The sequence below is a fragment of the Ornithodoros turicata genome, chromosome 9 (assembly GCF_037126465.1).
Source record: "Ornithodoros turicata isolate Travis chromosome 9, ASM3712646v1, whole genome shotgun sequence".
NCBI classification, from domain to species: Eukaryota; Metazoa; Arthropoda; class Arachnida; order Ixodida; family Argasidae; genus Ornithodoros; species Ornithodoros turicata.
In genome coordinates this window covers 24,746,832-24,758,938 of record NC_088209.1, presented here as the reverse complement: position 1 = coordinate 24,758,938, position 12,107 = coordinate 24,746,832, and the positions used below count along the sequence as shown (strand labels likewise).

General features: G+C 48.3%; 2 protein-coding genes across 12 annotated transcripts in view; one reads left to right on the top strand and one right to left on the bottom strand.

The window, feature by feature from the left end:
- LOC135368445 (cadherin-23-like) overlaps positions 1–12,107 on the bottom strand; it is a 489,752-nt gene that overhangs the window by 416,746 nt on the left and 60,899 nt on the right. The window lies entirely within an intron of this gene.
- The window catches only part of LOC135368447 (paired box protein Pax-5-like), a 144,997-nt gene that overhangs the window by 79,024 nt on the left and 53,866 nt on the right, over positions 1–12,107 (top strand). Inside the window, exon 1 of one of the 6 annotated variants that reach the window (XM_064601721.1) lies at positions 6,790–7,167. The exons of the other annotated variants lie outside the window; for them this stretch is intronic. Within the exon in view, the coding sequence (XP_064457791.1) occupies positions 7,113–7,167 (55 nt within the window). The 5' untranslated portion in view covers positions 6,790–7,112. Of the gene's footprint in view, positions 1–6,789; positions 7,168–12,107 lie in introns of those variants that run through there. 6 annotated transcript variants of the gene reach the window in all.

Here is a 12,107-nt window from a genome sequence, read left to right as displayed (position 1 = left end):
CTCACGTGCCGACATCACGTGACTGTTCGCCCCCTATCGCCTATTCTATCATTACATGCTCCATAAGAAACAGCGGTTATACGGGCCGCTACTTCTGTGTGTGACCACCGAACCTTTACGGATATCCCATCGACACCACGAACCTATGCAACTGATGCCTGATACCGCTCCGAAACTCAAGCCCTAACTTGATTGTGCTCTTGTATGTAGCCGCAAAAACCTGAGAGTGGTAGCTCCAAGAATTGCCCACTCGACGCAAAAAAAGAAGAAGAAAAAGAACGGAAAAAGAAGAAGTCCCTAACATGAGACTTTCACAGCCTATTGTAGTCCCGCACAGATTCTCTTTATTAGAAGCGACTCTATTTCGGACTATTTTATAGCAAATCAAACGCCTCGCGGTACAAGGTATGCTTTTAAGCTCCTCACAATACATTGAACGCAAAACCGGGGGGGGGGGGGGACAGAATCAGAAGGGTCGTCCCCGAGTGTCCTCTCATGAATGACTTTCCCCGACAGTGGTGCGACATAGAGAACGGGGGGGGGGGATGAAGCGGGGGGGGGGCGACACCGCAATATTCTGTCTACTCGCAAGAGGCAAGCATTACAGAGTGCGCGAGGTTTGGCTGAGGTGATTTATCAGCAACGGTCCTTTTGTGAGATGGCCGCTCCAAAAAACCCTCAACCCCCCCCCCCCCCACTCCCCCTTCCCAGCCCTGGTACGTCTCCCCGAGAAAAGAAGCAGAAACCTTCTTCCTTCCCCTCCCAAAGAAGCAAAAGGACCGTCTTTCGATCGTCTCCCCATACCTGGAACGAGAAGCTTTGTCCGTACAGTTCATGGATTGAGTAGCCCATTGTCGCGTCCATGAGGTCCAGGACAGACTACCATGCCGAGGCGACGGGGGAAGGGAGGTGGCATCGAAAAAGGCAGCAGCTCGTGAAGGTTATTCATGAGGTTCAGCTCACAGTTCGCACGCAGAGAGAGAGAGAGAGAGAGAATAAAAAGGTGGTAGTAGGGAGGGAGGAACACAGAGAGATGTGTAAGTGTTGTGATACACAAGTGCTTGAAGAGCAGCCTAAAGAGCGCCTATTGTGGAAGGCGTTTGCTCGCGAAGTCGCGACAACAAAAGAAGCCGCGACGGGTACAAGTGGGTTGCAAGGAGACGTAATTGTAGGTTTCACAGAGAAAGTCAATGTTGAGGTCCATTGGGTTGCCAGTGAACCCCGATATAGGTTCGAGAGGGTAGGGGTCCTGTGATGTATGCGACGGGGCCGCCGTCGCCCTGTGTGAGGACCTTGCCGCTCACGGAAAGAGCGGTACTCCTGTTAACTGCGAGAGCCGTAGGACGCACGAATGTCCAAACTGCATACGGTTGTCACTTGTAAGCCCCTGAGTCACCCTCCTCCCCTGGCCTCCCTCCCTGCACAGCTGCCCAGCCACACCCACATCACAATCTATGCAGATGACATTTGTATTTGGACCTCTGCTCTTCGTCGTGATGTGATTCAACGCCGTCTACAACGCTCCTTGAACACAATCTCCAACTATCTTGCCGACCGCGGCCTAGCCATCTCACCCGCCAAAACTGTCGCCATGGCCTTTTCGCGGAGATCGTTCCACAAATACCCACTCTTCATCGACGGTTCGCCCTTAACCTTTGTGAAAACCTGCCGTTATCTGGGCTTCACAATCGACCAAGGCCTCACATGGTCATCTCACGTGAAGGCGCTTGCCACGAAAGCCTCCAGCCAGGTCAATGTCCTCAAACGTATCGCATGTGCGTCCTGGGGCCCGTGTTGCCAGGACCTCCACCGAGTTCATACGGCTCTTGTTTTGGGCACACTGCGATACAGCCTCCCGATCCTTCATGATCTCAGCTGCACACGAGAGCAGGAGCTCCTGAACCTCCAAGCCCGCAGTCTCCGTGTTTGCCTTGGTGTCCCTCGAACAACGGAGACATATTCCGTACTCGCGCCGAAGCTCATGAGCACCCTATACCCATTCTGCGGGACTCAGCCACCCTTCGCGTCTACGCCCGCTGCCTGACGCAACCCTCTCATCCTCTTCGCCGCATTGCTGTGAGCTGCCCTGCATCCGCTTTTGCCAAAGCAGTTGCCCGCTTACGAGACTGTCTCCCGTCCTCGACACCTGCCACTACCTTTGCGCCAGCAATGTGGACCTTAAAACGGCCTCCCATTCACGCCACTATACCAGACTTTCCCCGAAAACAGACAATCAGCCCTGTGGTAGCCCAACAACTCGCTTTGGCCCATCTCACCTCTACCCATCCCCATTGCCGACAAATCTTCACCGATGCTTCCGTAATGTCTGACGCAGCGGGCGTGGCCTTTTACGTTGCCGATACAGACCATGAACAGGTCTACAAACTGCCCTACCCCATGTCGTCCACCGAGGCTGAACTGTTCGCCATTCTTACTGCCCTAGAATATATAACTGACTTGCCATCTGCGAAATGGGTCGTCCTCACAGACAGCAAGGCGTCTCTCCTCCGCTTGATGTCGGCCCGCTCCAACCTCATACAGGGTATACCCAGCTTGATCATTCAGAGGTATAACGGACTCCGTGCCAATGGTCATGCTTTGTCCCTTCAGTGGGTGCCCGGTCATGTGGGCCTGACCGGTAACACACGCGCAGACGCGGCTGCTAGACGAGCCGCCGCAGCTGTTACCCCTGCCACTGCACGTCCACCACTTACACTTTCGGCTTGCCATTTAGCTATTCGCCGCCGGTGTGCAACCCGTGCCCAAGCATTTAGATCACAAGCCGTCGCCTACAACAGTCACGTGCAGTCCATCGACCCCTCGGTTAGCTTTTTCATTGCGTGTCGCTGCAGTCGTCAGGACGAATCATTGCTGCACCGCCTCCGTCTCAACGTTGCCCGCACCCCATTGCTCCTGTACAAAATGGGCCAATCCAGCTCCCCCTTGTGTTCCAGCTGTGGCGAGGTGGGCGACATTGCTCATTGTCTTCTGCACTGCCAGCAGCACATCCCGCAACGGCAAGCCCTCCATCGCCGTCTAATACAGCTGGGCTACAACACACTGTCCATGGCCACCCTCCTCGGTCCCGTCCCTCGGCCTACTCAGTGGGCCATCACCACAGCCCTGCTCCGCTTCTTAAATGACTCTGGCCTTGCGTCTGCCCTCTGACTGGACGTTCTTCGAACTTTCCTTCGTGCCTGTGCTGCACTGCACTGCGTGCCAGTTTTTCTGTCATCTTTTCCTTTCTTTTATTTCTTTTGTTTCACAGTTCCTTTTTCTTTTTCTTTTTCTTTTCTCTCTCGGAATAGCAAGCTGGCAATAGCCTGGCTGACATTTCCGTTTTCCTTTTCACTATTAAACATATCCCCCCCCCCCTGAGTCACCAAGCTCTTTCTGCAAGTTGAACATGATCCACGCCTCCGTGGACATGTTCACACGACCAGAAGGCATTGTAGCTTCCTCATGATATACTCCAAAGCATCACTCATCATGCCACGTACCATTCATAAGAGTATATTTTCGCGTAGTGGTACTGCAAGCAGGTCGATACTGAGCAGGATAGATCCAGACCTGTCATTCGTTGTACCTGCGTCGCTTCCTCGGCTAATGGCCTGGGTTTTCCTCAGACGCTTTCAGACATATGTCGGCACAGTTCCCATAGAAGTCGGCCCAGGACGCACATTTCCCCAGGGCGTCAGTCGTGACGTTGCCCACATACGTGAGGCCGACAACGGCAAGCCCTTTCACCATCACCACCACCACCTAATGGAGGCTTTATTGCATCGATGCTAACTTAACGTCCCCTATACAAGCGAACGCTTCTTACACGAAACAGAGCGTGTGGTGTTGTGCAGGATATGGAATACATCATAATGTCATGCGAGCAGCACAGCGTCGCCTTTTGTAGTCTGAGTTGGCGGTACTGGACAGCCGGCAGGTTTTTCTTAAGGTACTCGGGCCGTGGCACCCCCATCGAGCATTCGAAGCCGTGGTAAAATATTTGCGGGACATCGAAACAGACCGATCGTTTTGGCGCATGTTGTCCTCACAAACAGTGGATCGTAGCGGTGACCTATGAATATCTTACACACCCATGAGTTACTTTACTCTGGTGGTTTGTGCTATTAGCCACCCTTCAGCGATACCAGCGAGCTGAAATACTTTTACTTAATTAATTGATTAAATACTTTTAATTCAATGCGGAAATATTCACTAACCTAACACCTCACGTATATACTTTTCCGTCTGAACAATGTGCAAGGACTCGCAACGGTGCTCCGCGTCCTAACAAACTCAGTCTGTACATTTCTAGCATTTTTCGGAAGAACGCACTAGTATACTATAGGCTCGCCGAGGAAAGAGCTTTCGGCAACGAGGGACAGCATCAGTTGACGAAAAAAAAAAAGAAAAAAAAAAAACACGAGACACGGAGATCAGGGACCGTGAGCGAAGCATAACCCAGAGCCAAAAAAATAAGAACGGAGCGAATGGGCCACAAAACAAGCCTAGCGTGAAATAGATCTGCCAGGATTGACCGTTCCCTGCTGACCACTCGTAATGACCGCCATGGTCTTTGCCGCTGCTGCCCCGGGGTTTCCTCTCAGGGTTCACGGTGTTGGTCCGTTCCCTTGTGGTCACCGATTGGAACAAAGGTCTTTCAAGATGAGCCTTCTTCCTCTGCACCCACACCCTTCTCTCTGCACGCTCACGTATATAGATATATATAGACGGTGTAGCATTTTATATCTCTCGGCCTCTTTCCGATTTCGCTTACGCGAAACAAACTACTTTGAAGAATGCGACACTTTTACAATTTCCCGTCCATCCTCCTGCACCTGGTGTCGTTTTTTTTTCTTCTTCTTTTTTGTCGCGACTCACGGTGGAATTAGGAAGATGATTGTGAGGAAGATGATTGTGAGGAAGGAGAATTGGGGAGAAGAGGTGGATCAAATCGCTCGGGAGTAGTGAGAATAAAACGGTAGGAAAGGAGGATAGACAGAATATGATGGATTTTTGAGTGAAGATCAAAATTTGTTCGTTGTGCAATGGTGAGCAAACGGAGTCCTGCTTTATGACCGACCGGCGTCTTTATTTCCTCCTAAGCTGGCGTCTGCAGGTGTCTGCCTTTTCATCTTTGAAAGGCCGTTAAACACTATGCGTGCACTAATTAGATATATAGATCTAGGGAGGATATGGGGAGGTCCTGGAACTATATCCGCGGATACTAATCAATTATTCCTCAACTGGTCAGCTTTAAATGATGGTGCGCTGTACCCCTGTCCATAGGCAGGAACAGCAATGCACAAATACGGTTCGGGTCGTCTCTGCATATTTGACCGATCCCCTAGTATCGTCTCTGCACCGAACAATTGATTGTCTGTCTCGTCCAGCGCACATTTCACAGAGTGACTGCTAATAATGCAACAACCTACACCCTATCAAGGGGTGGTCCGTGTCCTCCGGTGAACAACACGATTAACAATTTTGCGTACTGGTTACCCGGATGTTCAATATGGATGCCACCTCTGGAAGAATGTTGAGTGCTAGTCGATGTACCATTTCCTCTAAGTGGGCCACGTATAGTGGTATTCAAGAGGGCACCCGATAGTTTGGGTCGGGGGTGGATTCGTTCTACGAACAAGGGTTCAACTTATCCCTTTTCCACACGTTCCTCGCCATCCGATCTCGCGCAGCGCATAGCATGGTTTTCGCGACAGTCGTCGTGAGGTGTATGTCATGACGATCCCTTTTTCGGTGTGCTTTCCCAGTCGCTTTGATCGCCTGTGTCGGTTCATTTCAATGCGAGCCACTGTGTCCCAGGGTCAACTGAGGCACACGATCGTACCCTATCACCGTAGCTTATTTGATCGCCCTTATGACATATTACACGATTGGTTATTGGCTACTTGCTCTCCTTAGCGTGGAGTACAAATAGTGATAGATAATAAAGCAAAACTGCTTTGGCGTCAACTTCATGTTCACAACGTAAGCAAATTAATGCCGTCCGGAATTTAAACTATGTACATGTAATTTGTGTATAATTGTTTATATTTTCGCATTTAGTGATTTCTCTTGCGAGTGATGTGTCTTGCTTCACGCTGTCCAGGGGTTTCTATGCGTGCTGCACTGCAATGATACTTCACCGCAAAGATTTCGTGCGCTGCGGAGAGCATTCTCACAGGAAGTGATGCAAAAGGTCTCCATTTCGTGTTTCTTGCATCGTCCGTTTTTTCCAGTGCTTAACCCCCCGTACTTTATTTCCCCACCTGTAGAATGTTATAGTATTATATACTATAATAACTATAGCATTGTTACATAGAGATTAGCTAGTCTTACCACCTCAATGTAATCGTACCGATCATTTCCTACGAGATTAAGTAAGGTAAACAAATGAGACAATAGGACAAAGAAGGCTAAAAAGGAAAACGCACTAAACTGATTTTTATCTCGTTATTTACAACGATACTTTCTTTTTCGATCCTGCGAAGGACTAGAAACATAAAATGCATTCCACCTGCACAGGAGCGCCGGAGTGCATGCTTTCTTCGGTAGACAGCGCTGGAGCGCCTCGAATCCCATCCAAGATTCATCTAACGGAAGCCTACTTAGCCGCATCCGCCGCCGCCGCCGGCGTGAATCCAGCGCAGCCGGAGATTCCCGTCGCTCAATTAGAGATGTTCTCCGGTGATGCAGGAAGAGCAGGGGGATCCCTTCCATCCCCCTGTATCTTCTCCCATCCCCCGGCAGTAGGCGTGCCTAGTCCAACCCATTGGCTCCCCCTTCCGTGACGACAGAAGCTACGTCACCGTCTCGGTCCAATGAGGCGACGCGGAGCCCCGCTCAGGGGTCCGCATGACTTCGTGATTGATTTTTGGCAAGATCGCACGGGCAGTGCTCGGGAGGGAGGCGACCATTGGACCAATCCGATTACCCAGTTGTGCCAATTATGAGGCCCCCTAAGAGCTGCCTGTTGCGGAAAATAATAGCGTCGTAGTAGGGCAACGTGGCTGCACTTGGGGCGGTGACCGGCAATGGCCCCGGCACCGAAAGCCAGCTGCGGGTCTGCCACCCGAACGCTCTGTTAGGCACGCCGGACTGTTGACAGCACCGACATGGACCTAACAACGGCCTACCGGTATAACGCCACCATGATGGAATACTATTCATGTAAGCCGTGAGTACTTGCTCTCTTTTTGAAAACCCCGAGCACGCGCCAACCAACCAGTGTGCCACACACGGCCACGAAAATACCTACAGATGCTCAACCAGCCCGGTGGGAAAAAAAAGGGCCCGTGTGTCCGTTTGCGTTTCGCCAGTCCGTTCTGGCTTGTTAGACGCACTTTGCGCCCTCGTAACTCGATTAGGAGGACCGTCGTCTCTCCTCTTGCGGGGGGTCACGTCTTGGGTTCGGTCGACATCCGCATAAAAATCTCTCCGCCTCTGCCGTAATGTGGTTAAGTCTACATCGACCATGCCGACAGCGTCGTCTTTCCTCGGCGCGTGGCCAGAAACCGGTAGGCACTGACCGTTGGCTCAGGCGCGGGATTCGATGGCCATGGATTTGCTGCCGCTGGCTTACTACAACTTCCTGCTTGACGTCCGGCTCAGGCTTGCCAAACTGGGTACGTCGCTGTGTGCATTCGGTAGATATTGGTGATTTCATCGTCATTGGTGGTGTTTTTATGTGACTTAGACACGGGGGGTACACACCACACCTGCATGTGTCTTGAAGTGAGTCAATCGAATTTACACCGATGGTCAGCAACTGCATGATTCAACAATCAAAGACTCGTTTCTGTCGTTGACGTAACGTTATGCGGTTCGTATAAGGGCGGTATCTAAAGCACGGGGTGTGCGAGCATTCCACGGATCTGTTTCACTGTACTGTCAGTTGCGAAACGCTGTATCGAGGCTTCTAAGCAACACGTGTGTTATCCAGGTGGATATTGATATCTGATTAAGTGGCAGCCTATTTTGGACTGCGTTTGCTCTCTTCTCCCGGTCTATCCACAGTTGTTTCTTGAGTGAAGGGAATGCAATGGACATGGGAAGAAAAATATGGAGACTTTGGTGAAATGCGCGTTAACGGCATGATTATAATACTGTGCATGCATATTACTGTTGCGCGAATTAACGTGGCACACGCTGAACAGTAAAAGTAGGCAGCGAACAGCATAAGGTACAAAGTGGCGTCTAGGATGCATCTTTCCTATAAGATTGTATTAACGCTTTGTAGAATCTAGCGCATTCATTTCCTTTTGCTTATTTAACTGAACACCTGGAGTGAAATGCTCTAGAATGCCACAGTATTGTCATTATGCGATCAATTTCGAAGTGTAGAAGTTTCTCTCGCGTGTGCCGTGATGCGTAATGTTGACTGCTGCACGCGGCTTCACGCTCCACAAAGCACGCATGAATTACATTTGATGGGTTACACACACTACGTCACAGTTGTAGTTACATTATGCGCTAAGGAGTCACAATGGCGTGTAGCTGCACATGCTGTTACGATGAACTTGTCAGCAATTTCAAAGCTCTTTTGCTTTATTATTAGATATTGGCCAATGATATAGATTATTTTTGAACACGATGGACTCCGTGACTGGATTCAGTGACTTCCTTCGTTCAGATTATTTTTGTGAGGACTCGGTCTCATGTTTTCTTCAATTAAGGTAAATTGCAGGAGCTGAACGATCAGTTTAGACAAACACAATATTTCATATTCGCATCATAAACATTCAGACAACAAGCAGACTCTGTCGCAGTTCTCTGTTATTCCCTTAACAAATACTGTCAAGGTCTAAGGGCTGTCTCAAATCAATAACTGTTTCAGGTGTTAGTTTATGCATTTGACGATGTATCTGCACGTCAGAGGTTAGGAATGTATTGCCAGATAATTTGTTCCGCGGCAAAATATTGGCATGTAGAAACTAACGAGTAACAGGTCCGAAAGCTGGAGTTCTACGTCTGTTGTCTGTTAGCTCAACGTAAACATAACACAACATAAAACGGCAACAACAATGACAAATACATCATGACGCTGTTTTGGGGACTTTTAACGCCTTTTCCTTGACATGAGTTAACCCGGTTTTTATTGAAAGACTGGTGCTTGCCGCGTTCAGCATAACCCATATTGCAGCCGGAAAGCACTCATCACAATTATGTTGAGAACAGTGTGGCAAATATCTTCCTAGTGCTTGATTGCTGTGCAGAGCTCTGCGGTTTCAGCACTTTCGCTGCCGCATACCCCTACAAAACATACCCCTTCCTTGAGTGTAAAAATTTATTGAATGTAATCCAAAAGAAAGGCGTATTTTTAAATCACGTATTGATGACAATACGCACTTCGGCTGACACACATAAAATACTTGACTACACATCCACGGTATTTATTTACTTGTCCGAAGATTTCATAAAGCTGTTATGACGTTCGCACACGAGATACTATAGTTGCCCCTAACATTATTTCTAGCGGTATACATCCTGGCAATCAAACGTGTAAGAAAGAATGCATATAAAGAATTAACCTCACGAAATAATCATTGGAGCCTCAAACATTTGAAACGTTGCTCCACAGTGGTTCGTGCGCATATGTTAATAATGTAATAGCACACATTTTTCTGCCCGTCTCCCACAAAAAAATATATATATCAGTGTACTCTGATTTTCCATGACCCCGATAGAGCAGATTAGCTTGTTAGGCATTTTACTACAGGTTCCAATTGAATTCGATTGAACGGAAAAAACAAAAGAAAGAAAAAAAAATGGTGTATAGGTTCTATCACCATTCACTACGCAAGCAGCACGCCATCTTGGTCCAGTATTGATCGGATAGTGCCAATATTGGTCCAGTATTGCCGATGCCCGCCAATGTTGGACCAAGATATTACGCTGCTTGAGCACTTTCTCTCTCAGCCTCCTTTGAAACTAATAAGGTTAACAGGTAGAGCAATCCGCTCGCTACAACCGCTGACGGGCGCAGAACAGCTAACGAATTAGAATCCTGTATCGTCCCAACGCCACGCTGCATCTAATGGAACAGACAGGCACGGCACGCCGGCTGCAATAACGCTTCCGCGAATGAAACACAGACTGGGCAGCAACGCGTCTGAGCATGGAGCCCTTGTGTATTGTAACACAAAATATTAGGCGAAAGGTAAAAGAGAGAAAGGAAACCATATGAGGTTGAAGATAAATGACAGCGTCAGCTGACTGATACCAGGTACGTGCCCATCTGTAATGAAGCATGAATGTTTTGGGAACCGCAGAAAGGGAGGTGACCTTTTCCCTGTGCAAGAGCGATCATCAGACGGGTCGAGCGCCAGTCACCACCCATGTGGTCGTTGTTTCGCTCCTTTTTGGCAACGACAGGGTTGTTTCCGTGATAGACGACGGTATTGCGTCGCACCTTCTTCCATATCGCGACGTCTATGTGATAAACTCATAAACGGCAAGCGCACGAGCAGTTGCAAATTTAATGTTTTGAAATTGGATTGGATTGGAAATGAGACAAAAATATGGAGTCCCGACCGAGCCAGGACTGACTACTCCAAAGCGCGTTTCTGGGTAGAACAGTAGAGCCAGAAAAAAAGAGAAAAAGTAAACAAACAAACAGGAAAGAGGTAGAGTGAGTCAAGCAGAACACGGCATAAAGGGGAAAAGGGGGAAAGGAAATGGGGAGACGTTATAGGCACCGAGAAACACTCACTGGTTCATAATATCAGAGACCGCGCGAACGCAGTGTCACAGAAGTTGTCACAGAGAGTCAAGTGTCGAAATTGATGCGTGATTACACGCGATTTGCTGCTATTTTAGTTTTCCAAGAAAAAAAAAAGAATTTTAATCAACGAGAATTGGCCGAGGCTGACCACAATAAGGGACGACAGACACACGTAAGCCTCAGACTCCCAGAAATTAACGAATTGCAACAACTCAGGGAAAAGAGGTGCTGAGGCCAGGAATCAAATCGAATCAGAGGACCCAGGGTCGATTCCTGGCGTCAGCCCTGAGTTGTTTGAATTCGTTACGGGATTTTAATCCTTTTGGGGACTGTATATAGGTGCATCGCCACAATCATGGGTGCCAAATGCATGGAAGTTTATGCAAAGTTTAGGGACTTCTTTCAGTGCAGGAGAGTGAAATTCAGGAAGAGGGACTAAAATGGGCAGTAACTGCAATCTAGGCGGGACTACAGGTTGCAAATATTCCCCAATTTAATTTACTCCTATTTTTCTACAGCGTGGAATATTCACAAATATAGACGTACTGAACTGTGCACATAATTAACGAAGAAATTATTCGCAACGACAGCTTGCACTTTTGCTTTAGACATTTCACGTTGCCAGACAACGACATTTTTACTCTACACTGTTTCCATCTGCGCGGAAAGAGCAATTGACAAAATACTGAGCCACTGAGTTCCGTTAAACCAAGAGGATTACAAATAGAAATTACATTTACGCAAGAGAGTGCCGTGTTCAGGTCACTGCTCTTGTAAAGGCGACTATGCAGACTATGGTTCACACATCAAGAAGGGACCGCTTGTAGTCGGTGTGCCTTGTGTTACAATGTGCCTTCTACGCCATGCTCATCATGTAAACGTGCATAGTTGTACGTAGCAACAACGACCACTAAACAAGTACCACGTAAATAAATATCAAATATTAATGTTATTAAGTTTAAACTACAACGTGCTTTGTTATGATGTCCATTATATGAGTCTGTGATACATCAGCGGTGCAAAAGAATTCAAGAGTACGAAGGTTGTGAACGACTCGGCATCTCTCGTTATAGTATATGCTAACTGGTTGAGCAACAGGTCCAAGAATTGCAGGTTCCAGTAACGTTCATTTACAAAGCTGGACCTGCAGACAACACTTGTAATCGTGTGCAAATAACATAGTTCGCAGATAAGTGGCCTCATGACTTGTCTTATCACCATACAGGTCCCATGTAGACTTTATGCAGGACTGGCATGTCCTGGTCATGCCATAGCCAAACCTCGCCTTTCTCTCTTCATTCATCCATCTCCTCGGCGGTCGTTCATCTTGTGCGTTGACGACCTCCCAACGAACATTGCCCCAACTTTTACATCGTAAATGTTAGGC